This window comes from Mangifera indica, chromosome 4 (genome assembly GCF_011075055.1).
Source record: "Mangifera indica cultivar Alphonso chromosome 4, CATAS_Mindica_2.1, whole genome shotgun sequence".
NCBI lineage: Eukaryota > Viridiplantae > Streptophyta > Magnoliopsida > Sapindales > Anacardiaceae > Mangifera > Mangifera indica.
Window position 1 is genome coordinate 17,803,912 of NC_058140.1, and position 27,083 is coordinate 17,830,994.

The 27,083-nt window shown below is 33.4% G+C and overlaps 4 protein-coding genes across 9 annotated transcripts; 2 read left to right on the forward strand and 2 right to left on the reverse strand.

Annotated features, from left to right (window-relative positions):
• The first annotated feature begins 5,397 nt into the window (after positions 1-5,397).
• LOC123214214 (protein TRANSPARENT TESTA 16) lies at positions 5,398-8,494 on the forward strand. Of its 3 annotated transcripts, XM_044633989.1 has the most exons (8): positions 5,398-5,481; positions 5,572-5,792; positions 6,089-6,155; positions 6,230-6,394; positions 6,488-6,529; positions 6,608-6,649; positions 6,722-6,933; positions 8,277-8,494. In XM_044633989.1, the coding sequence occupies exons 2-7, from the start codon at positions 5,605-5,607 to the stop codon at positions 6,923-6,925; spliced, it is 708 nt and encodes a 235-aa protein (XP_044489924.1). In that variant the 5' UTR covers positions 5,398-5,481; positions 5,572-5,604; the 3' UTR covers positions 6,926-6,933; positions 8,277-8,494. The 3 variants fall into 3 exon arrangements, with proteins under 3 accessions (XP_044489924.1, XP_044489925.1, XP_044489923.1); XM_044633990.1 differs by lacking the exon at positions 5,398-5,481 and having other exon boundaries at positions 5,501-5,792; positions 8,282-8,494; XM_044633988.1 differs by lacking the exon at positions 5,398-5,481 and having other exon boundaries at positions 5,503-5,792.
• Positions 8,495-9,148: 654 nt separating this feature from the next.
• Positions 9,149-14,159, reverse strand: LOC123214213 (E3 ubiquitin ligase BIG BROTHER-related-like). 3 transcript variants are annotated; one of them, XM_044633986.1, is made up of 7 exons: positions 13,772-14,158; positions 13,373-13,688; positions 13,238-13,278; positions 11,953-11,994; positions 11,749-11,870; positions 11,566-11,674; positions 9,149-9,536 (listed from the first exon to the last, which is right to left on the reverse strand). In XM_044633986.1, exons 1-7 carry the CDS (start codon positions 14,006-14,008, stop codon positions 9,489-9,491), a joined length of 915 nt encoding a protein of 304 aa, XP_044489921.1. In that variant the 5' UTR covers positions 14,009-14,158; the 3' UTR covers positions 9,149-9,488. The 3 variants fall into 3 exon arrangements, 2 of the variants coding, with proteins under 2 accessions (XP_044489921.1, XP_044489922.1); XR_006501825.1 differs by having other exon boundaries at positions 11,759-11,870; positions 13,772-14,159; XM_044633987.1 differs by lacking the exon at positions 11,953-11,994 and having other exon boundaries at positions 13,772-14,159.
• A 233-nt stretch (positions 14,160-14,392) lies between these two features.
• Positions 14,393-17,789, forward strand: LOC123214215 (E2F-associated phosphoprotein-like). The gene is made up of 3 exons (XM_044633992.1): positions 14,393-14,632; positions 14,719-14,884; positions 17,404-17,789. The coding sequence occupies exons 1-3, from the start codon at positions 14,563-14,565 to the stop codon at positions 17,654-17,656; spliced, it is 489 nt and encodes a 162-aa protein (XP_044489927.1). The 5' UTR covers positions 14,393-14,562; the 3' UTR covers positions 17,657-17,789.
• A 4,594-nt stretch (positions 17,790-22,383) lies between these two features.
• Positions 22,384-26,946, reverse strand: LOC123214552 (E3 ubiquitin ligase BIG BROTHER-related-like). 2 transcript variants are annotated; one of them, XM_044634384.1, is made up of 7 exons: positions 26,554-26,946; positions 26,155-26,470; positions 26,020-26,060; positions 24,737-24,778; positions 24,533-24,654; positions 24,350-24,458; positions 22,384-22,689 (listed from the first exon to the last, which is right to left on the reverse strand). In XM_044634384.1, the coding sequence occupies exons 1-7, from the start codon at positions 26,788-26,790 to the stop codon at positions 22,546-22,548; spliced, it is 1,011 nt and encodes a 336-aa protein (XP_044490319.1). In that variant the 5' UTR covers positions 26,791-26,946; the 3' UTR covers positions 22,384-22,545. The 2 variants fall into 2 exon arrangements, with proteins under 2 accessions (XP_044490319.1, XP_044490320.1); XM_044634385.1 differs by lacking the exon at positions 24,737-24,778.
• Between the last annotated feature and the right edge of the window lie 137 nt (positions 26,947-27,083).

The following is a 27,083-nucleotide window of genomic DNA, read 5'->3' on the forward strand; positions in this document are numbered from 1 at the left end:
TGAGCGATTGTTAGCCAGTGTGTAGACCGCTTTCAACATCAAACCATCATCTGATTTAAGGCATGGGAATTTCAAATGAAACCCTAACCCCAACTTAAAATAATAAGAAGGGAATCATCTCCCAGGGATAGCTTGGGTATAAGTTCAAGTTTTATTCAGTGGGATGATGTATTGTTGCTCCTCTCTTTGGATTTTTGACAAGCAATGGAAGAATAGAAATAAAGTTTTTCATGGGTTCAATCCAAGAAATAACTTAAAATATTGGCTGGGAATTTCAAATGAAAACAATAGTATGCCTGGATCTTTCACGTATAATCAATTATTTTTCCGTTCTGCTTGGTTTCTTTACGTTTTGAACAAGTATTGTATTAGGCATAGGCTCCCTTGAGGTTTAAAGGTTTGACTAAGATACAAGCAAACCCATTTGATTTCATAATTTGTCAAAAACTTCCCTTGAATTTTCATGGAATTGCTTGTAATATTTCGTCATCGACGAAAAGATAAACCAGTGAATATCTCCATTAATGCAGCCAAACCTTCATGAGATTATCCCATTTTGCTTTATCTTTCATTTTTAATCCCCTTCGTTGTTGTTACTCAATTAAATACAGAGTTCGTGTGAGCTACGATAGGTATGGATGCATTTCATCAGATCATGCACAGGTATCATTCTCATTGGTGAAACCGGGGGCACTCAGAAGAGAATGCTGCTGCTCTAGTTAAGGTAAACTCTGATATAAACTAATACAAGCACCTGAACGGCTGAATAAAGAGCTTACTGATCTTCACGTATCACCAATTATATGCCACCATAAACAATCAGCAAAAAGCGTCCTAAGTTAATGAACTTGCATGAAAAAGAACAGCACTCTAAGCATTTACTTCAAGCCCTTACTCCCTTACGTCAGAACATTTAGTGAAGAACAAATGAGGAGTTGACAATGGAGGCCCAGATACTAGGTATTAAGATAATTTAGTTGGGATTTTTTTGTTTGTTTTGAACAGTCTATTTTTCTAGTCAAATTCAGAGGAACTTCTATTATATCATTATATAAAAAGAGTTGATTAAATGGAAAGTTGGCAAGAAGAATTGTCACGAAAAATGGTTGAACTATGTTTGTGTCACACATTACCGTCTAGATTGGCTTTTGGAAATCATTCAAAAATCTTCCAAATTGAAAAGTATATGAAATGATTTTAGGTCCATGGGAACTGATTCCTTTTTAGTAATGTTGCAAAACCAAGTGTCTGCAGAGGCTGTGACTGCAAAAAGTTACCAAATTCGTTCAATCTCTTGAAATCATGGATTTAAAATCAGGTTCAATTTGAATTTGTTGTTGAATAGAAATTATTTTGTTTTTCTGAATTTTCTGTTTCAGGTGAACGTTTTAACACATACTGCTGAAGTGAAACTCACACCTAGAATTATTCATACCATAGAGAGGTTGAAACAGCTGCACAAAGCCCGAGATCAAATGGAGACATTTGGTGTCTCTCAGTCTGTAGATGAAAATTTCCCCGGTACATCTTGTGGCGCACCTGCAAATGATAAACAGAGTGGTGACAAGTGTGATAACTCCTACTTCCTTAGAGGATCTGAACTGGAGGATGCAACAGAGGCAGTTGCAAATCAAGGTAGTTGGGGGGGTGGTGGGGAAGGGGGGAAGTGGTGAGTTGTCTGATATTCCTCGAAGTGAGTTAGGATTGGCTGATGGAGGTGCTGCTTGGGACATTTTCCGGAGACAAGAGGTTCTTAAGCTGCAGGAGTATCTTAATAAGCATTTCAGAGAATTCAGACTCAGACATATTGACTGTTGTCCAATATGACAGGTTGCTGTTTACTGAATGATTCATAATTTCCTGGAGTTTTCTTTTTGACTATTCTAAATACAATAGAAGTATGATCTCTTTTGTTTAGCTATATATTATGGGATGTTTTCTGTTCAAATCATTCATGGTAGTGACAGATTCAAAATGATTAAATAAGTTTGTTTACAGAAATATAAAGATGAAACCTAGCTGCTTTTAAGTAGCGTTGATGAAGTATACCACTTTACCAGACAGCTTATCTTAACTCTTGGAGAGCACATTGGATCTTCTAAGCGTGCTATCCACAACTTATGCAGAAGAGCAAGAGCACGCTGGGACGTTGGGGCTGAAGTAAAACTAATCCAAATAAACAATGAAATAAAAGTTTAATTTAGCCAAGACAACTGAATCCTGATAACTATCGTATTCTTCCTACATTAGTTGACTTAAAATCAGATATATTAATACACCCAGAACAAGTGATTAGAATTCCTGGGATTCTGTATGGAAGTTATGCACTTTGTATTCTGTGTTGTATATAAGCCTGTAAATATATTTTGCTTTATGATTATGCTTATGATGATTACTGTTTGAACCAGGTGAAAAAAATGATTCTCCATGCAATCAATCAAGCTGTAAAGGATTTGGAACATCTCGAGTATATACAAACCTGATATTCATGGCTTCTTTTCTGTCTTCAATTTCTTGAATAGTTTCTTGTTCTCTGTGGCTGTACCCTGGTGTGTCATTCCTGTTTTGGCATTTATTTCATCCCAATTTGGTCGATGCCAGTGGGAATCAAAATTTATCCAGCAAAAAGAGACAAGACAGTGAAGGATGGAAATGAGTTTAAGCCTGGTTCACATACAAAGCTAGTCAAAGTTTCAAGTAGATTTTGGAGGTGTGTTATATGTAAGAATGTAGACCTTAAGTAAAATGTGTTTCGGCCGATCTTCTCTGCCATCGGGAACCTCGGTCTTTGTTGTATATTTTGTAAGGGCAGGGACTGGGCCTGTGTATTATGTTAAAAGAGTAATACTATGTGTACCTATTTTGGATACATAAATGTATACACACTCATATGTGTCATCATATAATTGGTTATTGTTTTATTCTTAATTCAAAATCATCCAATCACATGATGATACATTTAAATGTGTACATATTTATGTACCCAAAATAAGTACACATAGTTTTATTGATGTTAAAATTACACTCAACAAACTAGTTAATGCCAACATGGTTGTGCAAAATGTGCATTTAAAAGAAAGTAATTTGCCTATACCCAAGTTTTGATGAGTTTGCAAAATCACACCCTAGGGTTTGAAAAATCTAAAGTCTCTTCTATCCATTTAAAATCTCAATTAGGATTAAAGATAAAATTGTTATTTAACAAAAAAATTTAAAAAACTAAAGTTTTATTCATTTGCTCCCCTTAGTTTGAAAACTCACAATTTTCCTAATCAAAAATTTGAAAAATCAATATTTCCTCTATAGTTTGTAAACTGTTGCCAGAGATAACGAAGTTTGTCATATCTAATCGCATTGACTCTCCCTCTCAACTTATCTCCTCTTGAAGATCAAATTCCAACCACCGACGAAATTGATTTTCTTCAACAAAGACAAAATCGTTTTCATCAAAGTGTTTTCGTCTTGGGTAAAGACAATTTCATTTTTGTTCAAAATGAAGACATTCTGATGAAGATGATTTTGTTTTTATTGGAGAAAATCGGTTTCGTTGATAGTTGAGATTTAATCGGTAAAGAGAGATAAATTGGGAGGGAGAGCTAATGTAGCTAAAGACGACTGTATCAGGTGACGGTTTGTAAACTTTAGGGGAAAAATATTAATTTTTCAAAATTTAAATTAAAAGAATTGTGAGGTTTTTAAACTAAAGGAGTAAACATAATATAATTTTTTGGTTAAATAACAATTTTATCGTTAACCCTAACTGAGATTTTAAAATTTTCAAATCTTGTGAAATATGACTTTAAAAATACTTCAAAATTTGGGTAAACCTTCGGCCTTAGTTGTGAGTGTTTGTGTCATTTTAAATTGGTGGGAAGTAAAAGAAGCTTTAAAATCTTAACGTTGAAATGAGGGGTGAAGTGGACGTAAAACCACTTATGGGATAGATGGCTTCCATTTCTGGAAAGGCAGATCAGATTTCAATAATGCAGAACAGTGAGACAGAAAAAGGAAAAACAGAAAAAAAGAATTGTTTAAGGGTCCGGAGACTGCGTGATGCATAAGCTAAGTGGGATATTGTGATGTTGACAAATAATGGGGACCAACTAAATTAATAAAACAGCTGACTGCTTTCCCTTATCGAACAACTTAAACATGTGCTCTCTCTCTCTCTCTCTCTCTCTGTGACCAAGCTTTCCATTTCCAATCAACCAAATGCTTTCTTCAAATAAATTTTAATGGGGAAATTTACATGCTTATGTAGAGAGTGTGTTGTTTAAAATTTGATAATATATTTGTAAAATGCCAGAAATAGTGGGGGCAGTGAAGCCATAATATTGTATGAACTAAAACTATATACTGACCATTACCCAGTTTAAAATTTTATATATATATATATATATATATATATATATATATATAATGCAGCATGATGCTTAATATAAACAGGGTTCGTCTTATATTTTGAACTGTGAAGAGATGACAGCAAAATTAAAGAAAAGAAGTTCTGGTTTTAGGGTTTTGAATGGAGTTGGTGGGTGGGTTTGTTTAGTAAGGCATGTGGCAGGCCAGCTGAAAGGCATGATGTTGTTACTGTTTGTCGTTTCCAATTAGGTGACTGTGAAATTGCAGTGGTGGAAACCTTAGTTTTCTAACCATTGTTAAATCTTCCCGGAATTGGAAAATTTTAGGTTGCTTTGCAGAGGATGGTTAACAGTCACTTGTATCTCCTGCCACCCTTCTTCCTCAACACAAATTACACCCACTGCCATCCTATCATGTTTAAGTAGGTTTATGCATAGACTAATCTCTTCTAGCTAGTCTTAAATAAATCAAGAAACAAGATTATATATCTGTATATTTATCTAATAAAATCTTATCATATATAGTTATTTTTTTATTTGGTGAAATTAGTATTATCATACTTTAGACATGATATAGGAAATAGCATATGATTTATATGTGTATATATTTTAATTAGTTATGATAATAATATTTTTATAAGGAGGAATGCTATATATATATATATATATATATATATATATATATATATATATATATATATATATATATATATATATATATATATATATATATATATATAAATTATAGATAAAATAATATTCAATTATATAGTGACATATAATTATTTATACACATAGTTTATTGTTTTATAAGTTGTGGCTAAAAGAGTATTATTATATGCATAAATAATAAGTACAAACTTAAATACGATCAATAATATGATATTATATGATTGAATGTTGTTTTATCTCTAATTTTAAATTATTCAATCATATAATGATACATCATTTTTTGTACTCAAATTTGTTCAGATAGCTTTATTTGAGGATTAAAATGAATTTGATCAGGTGTATTTTGGTATTTTTGTAGAATTAGATGGGCTATAAGAAAAGCAATGTAGTTTTCATTCATAATTGCCACAAACTCATCCAACTTTACAAACAAGGAGAGAAGCATCAGGTAAATCAACACCTCTTCTTCTTCCTCCGGCTTTATGAACTATACCAAAATAGCATTCCTGCCTTTAATTTGAGTAGTTTTATTTAGCAGGTTATAGAAAAAGATTAAGGCATTGGGATTATTATGGGGCGCGGAAAGATAGCAATCAAGAGGATTGAGAATCCGACCACCAGGCAAGTCACCTTCTCGAAGCGACGAGCTGGGCTTTTGAAGAAGACTCATGAGCTTTCTGTGCTTTGTGATGCTCAGATTGGTCTCATCATCTTCTCCAGCACTGGCAAGATGTGGCAGTACTGCACTGATTCTTTCAGGTTTAAATTGACAACGTTTCTGAACCATGCATCTTGTGTGATTTGGTGACTAATGTTTCTGTTCATTATGGTTTTAGCTTTCATGTTCATATGATGCATCTGTTTCATATATATTCGAAAATTTCATATGTACCCAACTGTGTCTTTCACTGACTTTCTCTTTCTTCGCTTCTGACAAATGAGTAGGTTTTTCATGGGCATGTTTTAGTTATAAAACACATCATTTTAATGCTACTTTTGCTTGCAAATATGCTTTCTTTCTTTGTTGTAAATTTGATTCACATAATCGGTTGCAGAATGGAACAAATCATTGAAAGGCGTCAGAAGGTTACAGGGACTCGTATTCCTGAGCACGATGGCCGGGTAGGTCGAAATTCTAATCTTTTATCTTGTATTGGGTGTTACAGCATATATTAATTGACTGTTTAATTTTGTAGGAACAATTATTCAATGAATTAGCATTGCTGAAAAAAGAAACCCGGCATCTGCAGCTCGGTATGCGACGCTACACTGGTGAGGACATGGGTTCCATACCATATGAAGATCTAGATCAGCTTGAACAACAACTTGAATGTTCTGTTGAGAAGATCCGACAAAGAAAGGTAGCTTCTTTACATATAAATTTATGAAAATTCTGCGTCATAATTATAAGAACTGTATATATGTTTGATTTTATTTCTGGGCGGGGCTTGCAGAGTGAGCTCCTACAACAGCAGCTGGAAAATCTACGTAGGAAGGTAAAAATATATTACCTGTATCTTCATCTCAACACGCAGAGCTTTAAAAAGTTATAAATTCTATTCCTTGATGTATAGGAGCGAATGTTGGAGGAGGAAAACAGCAATATGTACAGATGGGTAAGCAAATTAATTCAAAGTTTATTTGATAGAAAATAATTCAATATTTATGTGGTGGTTGATTAAATGCAGATTCAGGAGCACCGAATGGCAATAGAGTATCAGAAGGCTGCACTGGAAGCAAAACCAGATGAGACACATCAGCACCAAATGTTGGATTATTTTCAGTTCTGTGGAGAACCCAGTAGTGTGCTTCAGCTTGCCACCATATCTGATCAAATGCACCCTTATCATCTTCAGCTTGCTCAACCCAACCTTCAGGATTCCAATATCTAAAACCTCACGTAAGCTATATTTCTTCCATTCAACTCTACTCAATATAAAACAATTTAAGAGAACCTTACAAACCCATATACTTGAAGCGTTCTAAAAAATCTCTGCAATAAAAAAAGATAAATTTGAGATGTGTTCATACTACTAATCTGCTACAAATTAGGAGAACAACACGTTATTACATCTCTGGATTACAAAGCAAGCTAAAAGATTTTTGGATGATGAAACAAAAAAATTACAAGTTTTGTTTACTAGACTCTTCTTCAAACTTATTAAACTGATATTTCCTTCCTTCTATTCCTTGTACTCCAATATGGCTTCATCTTTGAAATTTAAAAATAAGTATCATATATTCCATAAACGGCCATCCATGTTTTCTGGCAAGACGTTCAGTGGTCCGAGAAACGGCAAAAGGACTATTTACCACCTAAGTTTAAGTGTGTTTTCAAAGTCATACCAATGGGATTTAAAAATCCGAAGTCCCACCCATGATATTACTGTCTTTAAAATTCTTAATTAAAAAGAGGGGTAAAATTATCATTTTATTAATAATATTAAAAAATATAAAATTTATTATATTTTTTCTTTTAAGTTTTAAAAACTAACAACTTCACTCTTTACTAAAGTTTTTTAACTTTAAAAAGTCATATTTTCCCCTCAAATTTTTTATTCACCTCTCCGGCCATCATCTTTGGCTCCAACGACTTCCACTCTCCATTCTAAACCGTTAGTCGACACATGTAAACAAATCTAGAATAGATCAACGAGATTTGGGCAAAGAGATTTGAACTCTTCGTTGACGAAGCGTCTAGATCTCCTCATCGACGAAGAGATTTGGAATCTCTTCGCCCATATCTCTTCGTTCTTTGCCGACAAAGAGATCCAGATCTCTTCGTCGGCAAACAAGTTTTGTCGTCGTCCTTTCTAGATCATTGGAGAGAGTGGTCGGAGGGGAAAAAAATTCAAAGGTTTTGGGGGGAAAATGTGATTTTTTGAAGTTTAAAAACTTTTGGAGAGGTGAAATATTAGTTTTTAAAACTTAGGAGAGAAAAATGTAATAAATTTTATATTTTTTTTAATATTATTAATAAATTAACGATTTTATCCTTATATTTAACTGAAAATTTTAACTTTAAACCTCATGGGTATGAGTTTGAAATCGCACCTAAACTTGGGAGGGAAAAAGTCCTTTGGCCCCGAGAAACTGAAATCATTACAAAAATCTGACGTTTGCAGTGTTGTAGCAATTCAATCAATGCACTTCATCATATATATATACATATATATATATATACATTCTACATATTCCACTTGAAAAATGTGTGAATTAATTTGGTTATGTTTTTTCTTATAGTGCAGAGAGTTAGGATTTCAGCACATGGCTTCTTGTGGTAAAGAAGAAAGATTAGGTTGTGATAATCAAATTGCAGGCTCACAATTCATAGTGGATTTGGCTATAATTATGCATTAAATTAATCTATGGTTTTATGTTTCTGTGGAGTGTCTGTTTGTTTAATTCTAACATGTATTACTCTTTCTACGTATGAATCAAGCTGTTTGCTTAATTAGTTATTACTTGACTTCAAACAAACTAATGTTTCAATGTTGTATGCATGGCTTCCTGCTGGTTAAAGAGAAGCAAAAAGTTCTGATCCTAAATGACATTGTAATTCAAAATTATGTTTGCAAAAATCTGATCCTATTTTTTAAAAAATACAAATTATTTCTCTGAAACTCTCTTTTTCTATAGAAACAAACACATAGACAACCACATTCTAAAGCAATTGCAATTCTTCTAGCTTCTCAACTTTACCTTACAACTCTGGTAAATTTATACTTATTTCAGATATATAAGAGACCCTAATAAAATTGTTAACTTTAATTGAAATTTACAGAAAAGAAAAATGAGAAACTCAAACACCTGTCACATCATACACGGTGTTCTTTGAATTTCATGTTCAACATTAAGTTTCATTTCTCCTGCAATAAAACTTAGCATCATGTAAATTTTCTCTAAATTTGGATGAATTTTATCATGACCTATGAATCTATGGGTGGTTCCAAACATCTCTATAAACCTTTTTAAAAAGTAACTATTTTAATTAATATATATAATTTTTTTCATATGAAAGGAATAAAGACTAATTTTGTGTCTTCATTAATCTAACTAATGATAATTTCAAGCAAAGCAACATGCTTAAGATGTTACTGTTAATAATGAACATGTATCACGATCTGGCCAAGGGCGAGATCCAAAAGCAATATATAATTTAACTTTCACTACCTTCAATCCAAAATAGCATATTTTAAAAATTCCAACATCTGGCTGTTATGGCTGTCATTTTAAACAGAGATGGTCACACAGCCACATATTCTAACGAATTCCCAAGGCTAAGTATTAATATCAATATTGCATTCAAACATGAATGTGTACAAGAAGGCGGTCTTTTTTTTTGGGGGTTTTCAACTAGGAACACTACAATGTGCAAAATTAAATCTGGGATATGGATTAACCTTGTGCATGACTTATCTTTGTTTCGACAAACAGGATACTGCTTCACAAACACTAGCTGTGCCCAGAAGTGGAAACCTCGGTAAGGCAAATAGGGCACACCTGCATTCACAGAGCTATAATTAGCACACAACACACAAGAAATACCACATATCATTCTAAGACAATACATTTTATACCATTTTTCAACTGAAATAAAAGCACACAAGGAATTATGTACTAGGGACATCAGTTTTAGATTGGGCTGATGAAAATTCTAAAATTGCTCAATTAAAAATAGGCCAAATGACTATTTCCCACCCGAATTTCGACGAAACAACAATTTCTCAATTTCTCACCCATTTGTCAAATTCATACCTTAGTTTTAACAGAAAAAAAGACATTTTTGACACTTTGTTCAATATATAATAAGGTTAGGTTGCCCCTAACTACTTCATATATATTTATACCACTGCCCATGGACATGGATACACATCACATGGAATGGTTGCAACAGGTGAAGCCTGGACTGTGGGTTATGCCAGTGGAATATTTGGAGTGAGGATGTGAGAGGAGAAGGGTAAAACCAATAGAGATTTTTTGAAAGATGTTTTCCGTGACTTAAAAAAAAAAGTATATAAGTAATTACATAAAAGTTATAACTTTTAAATCAATCATTAAGGATTATTGTTGTCTTTTCACAAAATCTACCAGAAAATCTTATGGAATTCACTACAGAGTCCATCAAAATTCAGGTGGGAAATAGTTGTTTGATCTTAAAAAGAAAGTATAAAAGATGACAAAATATATATTGACTAAATGCCTAGCCAAGAAAACGAACATACAATTATCTAAATCAGAAGTCTGAAGAGTTGAATAGCATGGTTACATATTTGTATCAACTATAAAAATAATTTAAGAGAACATTTTCTGACTGGGAGAATAAATGACAATTTAAATCATCCATGCAATCATGTGAAAAAATAAACGCCAGTGAGAGATTCAGCATTCCAAAGGAATCCGAACCATTTTCCTTAGTTAATCTACTAAGATGCAAAAATACAGGTGAAAATTCACAATATTCCTATAAGCTAGATGATCATGTTACCTACAGGCTCTGTTCAATCCTAAGAATACAAATGACTGCAAGGATGATAAAGCATGCACCAATTGATCAGTGTACTAACTGGCAAAAAAGCCCTGCTCTTTCTTTCTTCTGAGTGAGTGCATGTGTGTGCAAAATTCTTCATGCAAAGTCAATAACATGTACATTTTTCGTTCTTATTTTCAACTCATTCAATTTTAACTTTAAAAAAAAAATGATTACTAACATCATTAGAGCAAAATGAAATTAGACAGATGACATTTTGTATTTTCTCAACAAGGAGATGTTCTATGTAAAGAAAAGAATATGCCTACCGTGTACACACATATGCATGCACAAATAAGTGATCCAACAGGCAATTAGAAAAGGACCCTAATAGTGGTCAACACCCATAATAATAATCATATTCTGAGCCAAACGCAAAATAGCATTTGTGATTTAAATGCACTAAAATGGACTGCTATTAGAGTACAAAATAAAGCCATTTGGGATTGAATTTTTTGAAGGCTGATGGCTTTCATTTAGATCAACAAACTGGATAAAAGTTCACAGAAAAGAGTGCCATCTTAAAGAGTAGTTACATAACCTAATTGTCCAGAAATCTTAATTTTATGCCATGCCAGATGATAGAAATGAGAACAATTGCACCTATCATATTCGATTAGAAATATTAATTGTCAGACATGCAACAAAAGCGAAAAACAGTATCCATAACGAAAAAATTATATGTAAGGCAAAAAGAAAAAAAGTGTATACAGAGGCTATTCTTCCATGAAATTAGCAGCCTTTTGTTCTTCTGGAACTACATAAGTTCAAAGGCAGTCATGAACTGAGTCCCAGAGGATTTAAACAGGAAAAAATTGCAATAACAAAAACAAGCAAGAATCACAATGAAATCATGGGGTTCGATGAGGTCAGAACTACAGTGGGTCAGAAAGAACTAAGTTCAAAGAACAATAGATTTCGTAAGTATGAACTCAAAGAGAACAGACTTGCATTAGACAACATTAAAGTACAGGAGGGGAAATTCAGATGTGCATAATGTACCTTGTTTATTCTCAACCAATCGTTTATGCACTCAGAATGGTATGCATGCTGGCAAGAAAGCAACGTCAAGGTCTCACCATCCTCATAGTCCACACGACAAATGACACATCTGAGACAAGCACAGAAATTCCACCATCTCATGACTGTTAGTTAAAAATCCAGATTTAAGTTATTAGCACTCACAAATCATTGCCTTCACTCTGACTGCTTCCTGTCCTAAAGTTTATTGTTGGCAATGAGGCAAGTGCATGAGTTGAAAGACCTCTGCTCTCTGCTCCAAGCAATTCACCCAATGCTATCAACTCCTAAGATAAATAAATTATGCAATGAGAAGTGCAATCCAAATGAAGCTTCACAGAAAGCAATAGGAAACAAAAACAAGCTAACCTCATATGAAAGTTCATCTGGATCTACTTCCTCCCATGCATCCTGCAAATGCAAAAGTATGTGATGCACACATGCAAAACAAGATTAAGTATGAAAAAAAAAAAAAAGTTGAAGAGATAAAAAGGAAAATATTTTCTTAGTGGAATTAACAACACCCCCCCCCCCCCCCAAAAAAAAAAAAAAAAAAAACCCAAGAGAAGATGAAATTAAATTAAATCCATTGATTCTTTCCTGCTGAGTATAAATTGGTAAATTACTCTCAAGGGGCACATTTTCAACTTGGTCGCAATTTTGGCAACCTGTTAACAGAGAATGCCTCCATCCTGATCTCACAAAGGATTGATCAAATGAATCTTACAATGAACAGAAACAAAATTCATGAGAAAATTGTTATGCTGTTTGAATCTCAGCAAACAATAATGTGGCACCTCCTTGTAAACTCTTCATAATATCTAATGAGAAACCATTTTCATCAATTCCAAAATTAGATCAAACACTTCTTCAAAATTTATACATATCAAACCTACTACCAATCGGATCTTCAAAGTCATTGGATTCATAAATTAATGCTGGTTTTTAATTTTTAAAAAAAAAATTAATACACTAATTGCAAGAATCATATGGAAGAACAGCTTCTAACAGTTCAAATTTCATAAATTGTTAGTGTCTATGCATTGAGAGTATGTAAAAGCTAATCATGGGTTTGTAGAAATGAAAGGACACACAAAAACTTATTCATTAGGACTGTCAAAAGAAAAATATAATAAAAAAGCAGGGATGCCAGGTGAACCTGAGATAAAGCTGAGATAAACTTGCATTTACGGGGGATTTGGGGGGAAACATGGTATAAAGTTCATTCCAATACAGAAGATAATAATTATTGAGGTATGCGTAGCTACTAAACATCTCACTTCTAAATTAACAAATCACATCACCAACAACAATAAGGTGCGTACAAGATAATAGAAATTGCCTAAAAGATAAATGGTAATAAATGGACTGTTAGTGGAGATAAATCAATCCAAAAGAACCAAAAACGAATTATCAGAAGAAAAAAAAACTGCTGAAATTATGAGAGAAAACCCAGTAGGATGCCTAAAAATAGGCCAAAAGGTCCATGACATCGCAATTTTGCATCAACTGCAGATATGAGCTAGAGAAGAAACTACTGAAATCAAGAGACAAAACCCCATAGACACGCACGTGAACAAAGTATAAGATTCTTACTGCAGGAGGGAAAGGTGAGGGCACGAGGGAGCTTATGCGGAGATAAAGAAATCAATACCTGAGAGTTACCACCATGATCCTCTGGGTCCTCAATTTCTCCTACAATGAATAGATAATTGAAACTCTGGAAATTGGATAACTGCAAAAGCAGTGAAATAAATATCAAAGGAATATAATTGTTAAGCATACTCACGATCATTTATTCCAGCACGGGCTAAAGCATCCTGAACGGCTCTTGCGTATGCCTCATCACTTGAAAAAACATCGGAATCATATTCAACACTAGGGTTGTTATCCTCCTCCGCATTTTCATCATGATCATGCACATCAAATGCATCATCATCATCATCCTCATCACCATCTTCAACATCAGTGCCATTTCCCTCTTCATCGGTCTCATAATCTGGCCCACCAAAATCATCATCTTCATAGTGCAAATAGCTTCCACCTTCCCAGCTTCCATAATCACTTCCATCATTATTCAAACCCAACATCATATATGCCCTTTCCTACTCACATAATCAATCAATTGATCAACCAAAACAATCGCCAATGAGATAAATCGGAAATTAGTAAAATTTAAGGAGAGAACCTGTTCTTGAAGCCTTCGGGCAAGAGCCAGGTCAGCTTCAACCTGACCGAGATTAGTGAAAGGAGTTCTTGTTCTGGATAGCGCATGTTGTTGTTGATGTTGGCTCAAGTCAGAATCCGAGTCGGCCTCTTCTGCAATCACTTGTTCAGTCAAGCCATTGGTATTATTAGGGTTCACTTCCTGCTCACCTTCGAAGTTGTTGCTTCCACTATTGGCTGTTTCGGCCTTGTTGTCCATCAATTTTCAAGATTTCGAATAAAAAAAAAACAAAATCAGTTGATCCGCGAGGTGTTTTATTAAATTGATTCAGAGATTGAAAGAGTCGGATCGAGTCAGGAATTTATCAAGACTCCTTCTGGGGTATACAAGGGCATCGAATGACTGGAGAGATTTGAGATAACAAAAAGGCGTTGTGTTTTATTTGAAAATCGACGTAGAAATCAACTGGAAAGGGCTTGTCTAAGATGGGCGTAAACTCCACGGCCCTGGAAATGATGGGCCATGTTTGCTGGTCACGTGAGATGTCATGTGACGTTTTTGGCGTCAATTTTTTTCAATGGGTTATGTATTGGGCCGACCTGTTTTAGGTCCGACCCATTTTCATTTTCAAAGGGCAAAATGATGTTTCTGGTTTTCGGTGTTGCTGCCGCTGCTGTAACATTTTGATGCTCTTTGTTTCGTGAAACTTGAAGAGGTAATTCTCTGGACTTATCAGAAATAAAAACGTTAATTCTGTCAAACCCTAGTAATTTAATCAACCGCCAAGGGCAAATACTCAGTTTTCTTCAGACATGGAAGGAGATGGTAAAAGGGAGCGCATGGACATGGACATGGACTCTCCAACCAATTCTCAGCAAACTGGTATTGCGCTCATCCTTTTTTTTTTCTATAAATAATTTTGTAAATTAATACAGAACAGATATAATCATGGTGTTTAAAATTTGCAGTTTCTGATGACGATGAGATAGACTACTCAGTGAAGCCAGAATTTTATGATTCGGGTGCTGATGATAAAGATGAATTATGGGTTCAAAAGCAAAGAAAGGGTCATGGTTCTGATGCTATTCTTAGTTGCCCAGCCTGTTTCACCACTCTCTGCCTTCAGTGCCAAAGGTGTGTATGTTTTGTTTAAGTAATTGCTACGTATAGATCCTCTTAAATTTTATGTTGGTTGGCTCTCTTTGTGCTTGCGAAAACAACAGTCATATGTGATCTCTATAATTATGTTGTTGGTGGAAATAAGTGCCAGTAAAATTTTAAGCATTATGTACTAAACCTAATATGTGCAAAAACTCTTCAGACATGGAGGATCTCTTAGTGGTAGCGCTAGAGGTGTGGGGAGAAAAGGAATTTTGTTGGAGAATGTATATCTGATGTTATATTTTGTATTTACTGTTTCAGTCACCACCATCCATAGGCTTCTTAGTGCTTTTTTTTAGGACAATGTCTGCGGGTTGAGCCCCCTGCTATTCACATGATTTCGCTTGTGTGGTATGTATTTGTTTAATTACTCAGAACTATTCCAGATGTAAAGTGTTCAAATTAATTATCAAAATATTTCCTTTTGTCTTACATATATCCTTTCAATTTCACGGAAGTGATATATATTGAAACTATTTTGTCAACACTAGTTGCTCTTATGTGATACATGTAACCACTACTATACAGACTAGAACTTTTTACCTGACTGGGCTTAGCACAGTTGCAGTACCAGATTTTATTGCTTTTTCTTGGTTGTTGTAAAAAGCTATGTTTCTATAATCCATCAAAGTTCATTTTCATTTTAGAATGTATGATCTTGTGAATTTCTATAGATGGTTGCAACTTTGTTAGTGCAAATGGAAACATACACAAGAAAAGCAGTAGGTGATTAATAGCTTTTCACTTTGTGTATTAAACCATTTTATAAAACCTGTTTGCAAAAAGTTTAGAGAGCAATGTGAATAGAATCAAAGAACCTAAGGCATAGATATAAATTTGGAGAGTTTTTCGAGTGAGTGCTAACTGAATCAATATCCAGCAGTCCAAGTTTCATGATGCCTATCAACAAAAAATTATTGCATGTTGAAGCATCCCTGTTGCACACAGTCCTCGATGAAAAGTGATTACAGTGTAATTATAATAATTATAGAAAAGAATCATGCAAATTTTTACCACCACCCGACCATGATGGCATTCATCTATTTCAGGAATAAGGGGTTTGATGAAGTTTCCTGCACACTACCTATTATGTTTTGGTGCTGTGTCCATATCAAAGCTACATCATATGACTGTTCTTTTTAATTTAATGTTTTGTAGTTGGACCTGCCCACGGTTTGTGAACCGTCGGTTCACGGTTCGAAAACATAAGGACCCTGAACCAAAACCGTAACAAGACGGTTCTGGTTCATGGCCCCAGTTTGAAACCGATATTAAACCGTCAATTCTAATACATGATCTTGATTTAATTTTTAAATTATTAATTACAATAATTGAAAATTAAAATAAATGTTTGGACTTAATTTTTCAATTGAGCTTCCTACGTATCTTCTTGGGGTTTAGAAGAATCAAAGTCTACGTTGATGTTGTTGTTGTTGTTGTTCCACCTCTTCATATTGGCTTTCACTTTCTTGTGTTGAAAAATCATTTGTAAGTTGATTTTCATTCACATTTGATATATGTAAATATTGACTAAATCTCCTATTACCGGAAGAATTTTTACTATTTGTCATTTTTTGATAATAAATAAAATTAATTATAGAAATAAATTATATTATTAATTATAAAAGATAATAAATAAATAATAAATAAAATTAATTATAGAAAAAATTAATTATAGAAATAAATTCTATAATTAATTATGAATTGTATAATAAAAATTGAAATTGAAATTAATAAAAAATTAAGAAAGAATTTAATTAAATTTAAGAAAATTTGATTGAATTGAAAGATTGAGAGGGTATTAAGAGTTGAAAGAATAAGAATGAGAGTTTGAAGGATTGAATGAGAGAGTGGAGTGATTGAAATTTGAGAGAGTGAAATTTAAAGGGGTATATATAAGAAAAAATCTTTTTGAAAAAAATTAAAAATAGAGAGGGTGAATTGAGATTTTAAAAATTGCAGGGGACTTCCCTGCAACTTCTCTGAATCCCCTTCAAGCCAACGGTTCCCTGCGCAGAGAACCGTTGGCTTTTTAAAAAAAATTCAAAAAAATTCAAATTTTTTCAGTTCAGCACAGTAAACCGCCGGTTCATAAACCGGGTGTGAATCGGCGGTTTCACGGTTTCAATTTATGTAAACCGGAACCAAACCATAGAACCCCGATTTCGGTTCCGGTTCAGTCCGGTTCTGGTTCCGGTTTTGTCTGGACCGATTTCAGTCCGGTTCATGGGCCAAACCGGCCTGTGGCCAGGTCTATTTGTAGTGATTGATTATTATTATTATTATTTTGTTTCACTGATTTGGTTTTCACATTCTATTTGGGAGAGATATGTTCTAAGAACACAGTTTTTCTCCGAAGAAACAGAGTACCAAGTTCCAAATCATGACTTAATTTATATTATTTGGAATAGAAAAACAAGCACTTCTGCACTTTGATTGTGGTATATTGAAATGCTTTTTTTGTATAACTAACAGTGATTACATTCTTATAGGCATGAAAAGTATGTGACTCAGTACAGGGCAGTTTTTGTTGTTAACTGTAAGATAGGAAGCGGCCAAGTAGAGCAAATTACTCCAACACCAAAACGAGGCAAAAGAGGAAGGGAATCTAATGAGAGTGAAGTGAATCCTTCTTCTGATGAAATATTCAAGCCAGTTTTCTGTGCAGTTTGCTCAACACATGTGGGTGTTATTGATGAAGATGAGGTCTATCATTTTTTCAATGTTCTTCCAAGTGAGTCTTGATCTGTTTACTGTTGTTAGCCATGCGCAGGAAGAGTTTTCTTGTTCCACTTCAATTAACACTAGGAATTTCATTGTGACAGGATATTGTTGAATCAATGTATAATAATATACTTATATCACATATTAAGGGGAATCTCTTAGCTCTTATATCCTACTTTAGGTAGAGATGGCAATGGGGTAAGGCGGGGCCAGATTTCGCATTCCCTGTCCCCATAAGAGCGAAACTTTCCCCTTCCCCACTATGGGGGTGACATTAGGGGGAAATATGCATCCCTGCCCCCAACCCATTACCTGGAACTATAGGATGAGAGAATAGTTGATTTGACAAATCAGTGTAAGGAGGGTAAGGTTAAAGAAGCAATTGAATATATGGGTCATTGTGCCTTTTGTTGGTTATGATGTGTTAAGTGAGTTGTTGGATTCATGTGGGAATTTGAGTTCACTTGAAATAGGAAGAAGGGTTCATGATTTATTAAGATAGTCACCATTTAGTAATGACACAATCAGTTCCATTCTGTTGTATTGGTAGCCATCTCAAATTTTGGGATGAACTTCATTATCGTCCCATATAAGCCCAACTGATTTTAGGCTACCAAGTTCAGTGAAGACCCATTTAAACTTGAATAAAAGTTTGGCCCAGTAACTTATATGAGTTTAGCCATGAAAGGAAGAATTTAAAAATAAATCCCAAACATTTTGGTAGTAGTTCAAAATTAAGAATCTAAAAGCTGAAAAAACATAATTGAATTACATCACCAACCTCTCCAAATGATTAGAATATGGATAACTTCAACAGGTGTATATATAATATGCATATTTACATTTTAGCAATAGGGGAAGTAGGTAAAAGATGCCAATATTATCCAAATCAACCTAAGAAAGAGTGCAGTGTCAAATGTTAATTGGAGGAGAATGAAGAAAATCTAATGGCGTCAGCCTTAGAATCAAAATAAAAATTGGACCCACTTGGGTGTCTCTTTCGTCAATGCTTCCAAAAACAGTTGGGGTTGGGGTCCAGCTGTTTGACAACCTTCTATTCCAATTATGTCTCCTTTTCCATCACCACCTTAATCGCTTATACTATGTACGTTTTTTGGGGTCCTCTCCTTTACTAAAGATTCTGTTAGGCCCCCTCTCACTCTCTACTTCGCGGAATTTTCACTTCCGCCCATTCTTACTACGTCTCTTTATTTTGCCTTTGTAGAGTCAGTATTAACATGGGTCAACTTTATATTGACTGATTATGGATAACATAATGGTCAATTTTGGACGTCAAAATCGAATTTACTTCAAAAGGGTCTTGTCTCGTCAGTAAAGTAAATGAGATGCAAATTACTTACATCAAATATTAAAATTGTAACTATAGAATTGGCCTAATTTGGTATATGATAATATTAAAATTGTAATTATATAATTAGATTATTTTAAATTAAAGATAAATTAATATATCTAATGTATTATTTAAATACTCAATTGTATACTCAAAATATTCTTACTAGTTTAAATTATTTTCACTTAAAATCTTAATAAATATCAAAACTTTAATCAATTTTAAAATGTTACATTTCAATTTTTTTTTAAGTATAATTGTCATTTTTTAAATTATTGAAAAGATATTAAAATTTTAGAAATTTTAGAACACTCTTGAACTTTTTTTTGAATTTCAAAAATCTTTAAAATTTCATTAACACCTTTAATATATTTAAAAATTATAATTTTTTTTCTAGAGTTTTGAAAAGAAAAAATTAAAAATTAAAAAGAGGGGAAAAAATCTATGTAAAATGACATTTTTATTATTTCAATTAACAAAATTTATTTATAGAAGTGAATAATGGGTAAAAATTTGGTTTTTTTAAAATTTAAAGGGTAAGAATTGTCATTTCAACAAACCTTGGATGGGAATGGGTAATGAGAAATGTAAATTGCCTGCATTGAATGTCGAAGTTGAAAGACCAACAAACTACCTTTGGTCGGCATCTCAATATTCAATTAAGAATTTGCTTACTCAACAAAAATGAATCTAGTTTGAACACAAAATTCTACAATTCCCATTATAAGCCATGCATCATTTTGAGAGAGAAGATAATTAACATTTATGACTTTTTCCTGACCCAAGAAAGAAAGAATTGAAATAAAGATAACACATTATTTGTGCACATATATAAAAATGTGTACAAATAATGATATATTATTATATAATTGAATAATATTTTATTTTTAATTTAAAATTAAAAAATCATTTAATGATATATTATTATATTATATATATAATTCAATTATAATACGAAAGATAAGATGATAAGAGAAATTGGGTAAGAATCTTTAGGGGGCGTTTGGTTTGGGTAATGTTTGATTACTAAAATAGAAAGATTACCTTGAAGATAGATTATTTAGAAGATTACTGGGTATAAATGATTACTATGTTTGATAAAATTTGATAGGTATAAATAATTATTGTGTTTGGTTAAAGGTAATAAAATATTACTAGTAAAATATTTTACTTAAATGCCCTTGAATATAATTATTTTTAAATATTTTTTATATTATCTGTCATATTAATTAAAAATAAATTTATTTTTATCTCAAAAAATTAATAAATAATAATTTTTCTATAATAAACTCAAGATTACCCCAGTAATCTTTAAATACCTAAAGTGAATGTGGTACTCAAATTATCACCTATATTACCTATTACGTCAGTATTGGTAATAGAAGATTACTGTAATCTTTTATTATTGACAAACCAAACAAGGGAATAAAAAATAGATTACCAAGGTAATCTTAAAAACCTTTATCCAAACGCACCCTTAGAGTTTTCCAAACAGAAAGAAGCATTCTATGATTAGAGGGAGTTAGGCCAAGTTATGGTCCTTTGGTTTCTCTTGATTCTCAAAACTTGGTGGGAAAAAAAAAAAAAAAAGTGTTTTGGATATGGGTTCACCTCAAGATCCCTTCTTTAAGCTGTTAAGTAGTTGTCCCTTTCTTCTCTCATTTTGTCCTTTTGATTGCCTTGTACATCTATTCTTGCTTTGCAAGCAATTAATAATAAAAGAAAAGAAAGAAAGAAAGAAAGTTTCCTTCTCAATAAGCAGCCATGCTATCATACTGCATAATCCAAGGAATACTTATAAGTGTGATTTGGGTCAATTCTTTGCCTATAATAATTGACTCCCCTTATTATAATAAAAAGATTGTGATCATATATTATAATGCCTTACCAAAGAATGTTCCACCATTCATCCCTAAAGTACATCAAATAATATTGGGCACAATCATCGGTTCTTATTTCCTTTTTCTTTTTTTTTTTTTACCCTGTAGTGGGTAGACATTATTAATTAAATTTAAAAAAATTCAAAAGACTTATTTTCACATAAGATTTTGTCTATTTTCACATAAAATTTGCTAAAAAGGGTCATTTCTAAAGCTGAGAAGCTGAACCCTCCGGACCTACAGTTCGGGATTGGACCAGCCCATTTTCAGTAATGGAAGGGTTCAAACCGTAGGACCTCCAGCTTGGACAAGGACTAAGACTAGGGTCGGACTATAAGTCAGTCCAAAGGGCTCGTTTATAACATAAATAAATAAATTATTTATTCATTTATCAAGAATTCAAAATTTTTGTGAATTTTTTTAATTTATATTTAAAAAAATATAAAAAGGACACTAAATGGTTTGAGCCAAGGGTTCGGTCACTGGGACTGCTCGAACCTGCAAACTCTTAATACCAGGAATTGGATTGACTCATCCCTCAAGCTCAAATCGGTTTAGACTACCCAATTAAAGCTCTAGCGGTCGAGCCATATTCCCAACTTCCACAATTTTGCCTATCTAGAAAGGGAACATGTGGTTGGGCTAAATCTTGAGGTATTTCCACAGTTGGGCTAATTCTCAGTTCCTACGAAATAATTTGGGTTATTTAGATAATTTCTATTTATTATTTTAAACTCTATTATTTTAATATTTAAAAAAATAAAAAACTATTTCATAAGAAGATACGAGGTCCAAATTCCGCTTATTAAGTTTCAGAGGTTTATATTTATAAATAATTAAAAAAAAAAAAAAAGGATATTCTCCATTTAGAAAGTAGCAAGATTTCTGTCTAATAATTGATGAATTAATAAATAAAACTGAAGGAAAAGCAAACAAATAGGACGTATGTCGTAGAATTATTTCTGTACGGAATAGCCCACGGTAACGAAATACAAACAGCAATTTTCATCCGTTGGATGTTTCATTTTCCCTCTAATTTGACGACCAAATCTCATTGTCTACAAAAACAGAGACCTAACCTGATCGTCGTTGAACTGGAAAAGTGGCAAATTACGTAAATAAACAGCTGGCCAGGTGTCGATATGCAACGACTGACTAACTTACTGAAAGACTTCAATTAAAGCCATCCAGAGTAGTTCACGCGCTTGTTTTTGAGAGCGTGCATACAAGTAGTCCGCGCGCAACACGTTTTCATTTTTAAATGTATGATATAATTTTAAAAAAAAATATGTTTTTTCAAATTTTAAAAAGTCAGTCAGTTGTACCGCAACACTACTACCAACTATCAAGATTAGCGTTGGAGTAGAACCAGCTGATTGAGTTTTGAAATTTGATTTGATTTCCTTCGTATTTATTTAGTTTAAATATAAATCGAATTTGAATTAAAAGATTTGATTTATTTTAAAATTAAATTAAATTTAATTTAATTTAACTCACAAATTAGATAAATAACTTAATTTGATTTAAATTTGATTTGAGATTTGATTTAAATTATATTAAATAATTGGTAAATAACGTTATTTAAATTATAAATCTTAATCACATCCACCAAAGTTCTATGACTCAACCTTCTCCTTTGCCAATAATAGAGATTCAGGGCCAAGATCAAGAAACCCTACTTAATCTTCCAATTGTCTAGAGGAGAGAACAACCTCCTTAAACCACAAGCAAAGCTTCCAAGTTGATCCAAGGGATGAAAAGAAAACCCACCCCACAAAAAACAAGCAAAAGGTTATAAGAAATATGCCTTTGATACAAGGAACCTGCAAAATAGAAACCAAGTTAGTAAAAACACCCTTTTAATCATTTAGCCACAACATCGGCCTCCTTCAACCAAGCCACATTAATAAATTAGAAGTCTTATCCCTTACCAAGAGCTTGATCATATCCAACAAGACACTCTAATCTTTTTTCTCCCTTTTAAAAATTCTTCTTTTTCTTTCCAACCAAATCATATAAGCAACAACCCCCAAACAAAGTTTTCCCAATCATATAAACAACCCCTAAACAAAATTCTTTTATTTCTTTTATCTTTTTTGTTCTTGAGTTTCTGTAAGATTTTGGATTTTTCAATAATAAAACTATGTGCACAATTTTGTATACAAACAATGATATATCATCATATGATTAAATGTTATTTCATCTCTAATTTAAAACTATCTAATCACATACTGACTACTTTTTTGTAAAACCTATTCAGTGTTTGATCTTGTGTTTGTATGCTAAGGTTGTACAATTTAAATTGGGTACTTTTTCAATATATATTAATTTAGGCATTGCATTGTATCACCCATCTTAAATTTTCTATTAACGAAAAATTATCTTGAAAATTATATCCAAATTTGATCAAGTTATTTGAAAAATATATATTTAACTTCAAACAATAATATCAATGATAAGATTAGTAGCAAACGAGAAGTACATTGAACAAATGCGAAATCTAGTAGTAACAATATAATGTAGTTACACCGATAAATCAAGAGTCTATGCTTTTAGGCATGTGTGTGCAAAATTCTTCATGCAAAGTCAATAACATGTACATTTTTCTTTCTTATTTTCAACTCATTCAATTTTAACTTTAAAAAAAAAAATGATTACTAACATCATTAGAGCAAAATGAAATTAGACAGATGACATTTTGTATTTTCTCAACAACGAGATGTGCTATGTAAAGAAAAGAATATGCCTACCATGTACACACATATGCATGCACAAATAAGTGATCCAACAGGCAATTAGAAATGGACCCTAATAGTGGTCAACATCCATAATAATAATCATATTCTGAGCCAAACGCAAAATAGCATTTGTGATTTAAATGCACTAAAATGGACTGCTATTAGAGTACAAAATAAAGCCATTTGGGATTGAATTTTTTGAAGGCTGATGGCTTTCATTTAGATCAACAAACTGGATAAAAGTTCACAGAAAAGAGTGCCATCTTAAAGAGTAGTTACATAACCTAATTGTCCAGAAATCTTAATTTTATGCCATGCCAGATGATAGAAATGAGAACAATTGCACCTATCATATTCGATTAGAAATATTAATTGTCAGACATGCAACAAAAGCGAAAAACAGTATCCATAACGAAAAAATTATATGTAAGGCAAAAAGAAAAAAAGTGTATACAGAGGCTATTCTTCCATGAAATTAGCAGCCTTTTGTTCTTCTGGAACTACATAAGTTCAAAGGCAGTCATGAACTGAGTCCCAGAGGATTTAAACAGGAAAAAATTGCAATAACAAAAACAAGCAAGAATCACAATGAAATCATGGGGTTCGATGAGGTCAGAACTACAGTGGGTCAGAAAGAACTAAGTTCAAAGAACAATAGATTTCGTAAGTATGAACTCAAAGAGAACAGACTTGCATTAGACAACATTAAAGTACAGGAGGGGAAATTCAGATGTGCATAATGTACCTTGTTTATTCTCAACCAATCGTTTATGCCCTCAGAATGGTATGCATGCTGGCAAGAAAGCAACGTCAAGGTCTCACCATCCTCATAGTCCACACGACAAATGACACATCTGAGACAAGCACAGAAATTCCACCATCTCATGACTGTTAGTTAAAAATCCAGATTTAAGTTATTAGCACTCACAAATCATTGCCTTCACTCTGACTGCTTCCTGTCCTAAAGTTTATTGTTGGCAATGAGGCAAGTGCATGAGTTGAAAGACCTCTGCTCTCTGCTCCAAGCAATTCACCCAATGCTATCAACTCCTAAGATAAATAAATTATGCAATGAGAAGTGCAATCCAAATGAAGCTTCACAGAAAGCAATAGGAAACAAAAACAAGCTAACGTCATATGAAAGTTCATCTGGATCTACTTCCTCCCATGCATCCTGCAAATGCAAAAGTATGTGATGCACACATGCAAAACAAGATTAAGTATGAAAATAAAAGAAAAGTTGAAGAGATAAAAAAGAAAATATTTTCTTAGTGGAATTAACAACAAACTCCCCCCCCCCCCCCCCCCCCCCCAAAAAAAAAAAAAAAAAAACCCAAGAGAAGATGAAATTAAATTAAATCCATTGATTCTTTCCTGCTGAGTATAAATTGGTAAATTACTCTCAAGGGGCACATTTTCAACTTGGTCGCAATTTTGGCAACCTGTTAACAGAGAATGCCTCCATCCTGATCTCACAAAGGATTGATCAAATGAATCTTACAATGAACAGAAACAAAATTCATGAGAAAATTGTTATGCTGTTTGAATCTCAGCAAACAATAATGTGGCACCTCCTCGTACACTCTTCATAATATCTAATGAGAAACCATTTTCATCAATTCCACAATTAGATCAAACACTTCTTCAAAATTTATACATATCAAACCTACTACCAATCGGATCTTCAAAGTCATTGGATTCATAAATTAATGCTGGTTTTTAATTTTTAAAAAAAATTTAAAACACTAATTGCAAGAATCATATGGAAGAACAGCTTCTAACAGTTCAAATTTCATAAATTGTTAGTGTCTATGCATTGAGAGTATGTAAAAGCTAATCATGGGTTTGTAGAAATGAAAGGACACACAAAAACTTATTCATTAGGACTGTCAAAAGAAAAATATAATAAAAAAGCAGGGATGCCAGGTGAACCTGAGATAAACTTGCTTTTACGGGGGATTTGGGGGGAAACATGGTATAAAGTTCATTCCAATACAGAAGATAATAATTATTGAGGTATGCGTAGCTACTAAACATCTCACTTCTAGATTAACAAATCACATCACCAACAACAATAAGGTGCGTACAAGATAATAGAAATTGCCTAAAAGATAAATGGTAATAAATGGACTGTTAGTGGAGATAAATCAATCCAAAAGAACCAAAAACGAATTATTAGAAGAAAAAAAACTGCTGAAATTATGAGAGAAAACCCAGTAGGATGCCTAAAAATAGGCCAAAAGGTCCATGACATCGCAATTTTGCATCAACTGCAGATATGAGCTAGAGAAGAAACTACTGAAATCAAGAGACAAAACCCCATAGACACGCACGTGAACAAAGTATAAGACTCTTACTGCAGGAGGGAAAGGTGAGGGCACGAGGGAGCTTATGCGGAGATAAAGAAATCAATACCTGAGAGTTACCACCATGATCCTCTGGGTCCTCAATTTCTCCTACAATGAATAGATAATTGAAACTCTGGAAATTGGATAACTGCAAAAGCAGTGAAATAAATATCAAAGGAATATAATTGTTAAGCATACTCACGATCATTTATTCCAGCACGGGCTAAAGCATCCTGAACGGCTCTTGCGTATGCCTCATCACTTGAAAAAACATCGGAATCATATTCAACACTAGGGTTGTTATCCTCCTCCGCATTTTCATCATGATCATGCACATCAAATGCATCATCATCATCATCCTCATCACCATCTTCAACATCAGTGCCATTTCCCTCTTCATCGGTCTCATAATCTGGCCCACCAAAATCATCATCTTCATAGTGCAAATAGCTTCCACCTTCCCAGCTTCCATAATCACTTCCATCATTATTCAGCCTCAACATCATATATGCCCTTTCCTACTCACATAATCAATCAATTGATAAACCAAAACAATCGCCAATGAGATAAATCGGAAATTAGTAAAATTTAAGGAGAGAACCTGTTCTTGAAGCCTTCGGGCAAGAGCCAGGTCAGCTTCAACCTGACTGAGATTAGTGAAAGGAGTTCTTGTTCTGGATAGCGCATGTTGTTGTTGATGTTGGCTCAAGTCAGAATCCGAGTCGGCTTCTTCTGCAATCACTTGTTCAGTCAAGCCATTGGTATTATTAGGGTTCACTTCCTGCTCACCTTCGAAGTTGTTGCTTCCACTATTGGCTGTTTCGGCCTTGTTGTCCATCAATTTTCAAGATTTCGAATAAAAAAAAACAAAATCAGTTGATCTGCGAGGTGTTTTATTAAATTGATTCAGAGATTGAAAGAGTCGGATCGAGTCAGGAATTTATCAAGACTCCTTCTGGGGTGTACAAGGGCATCGAATGACTGGAGAGATTTGAGATAACAAAAAGGCGTTGTGTTTTATTTGAAAATCGACGTAGAAATCAACTGGAAAGGGCTTGTCTGAGATGGGCTTAAACTCCACGGCCCTGGAAATGAAAGGCCATGTTTGCTGGTCACGTGAGATGTCATGTG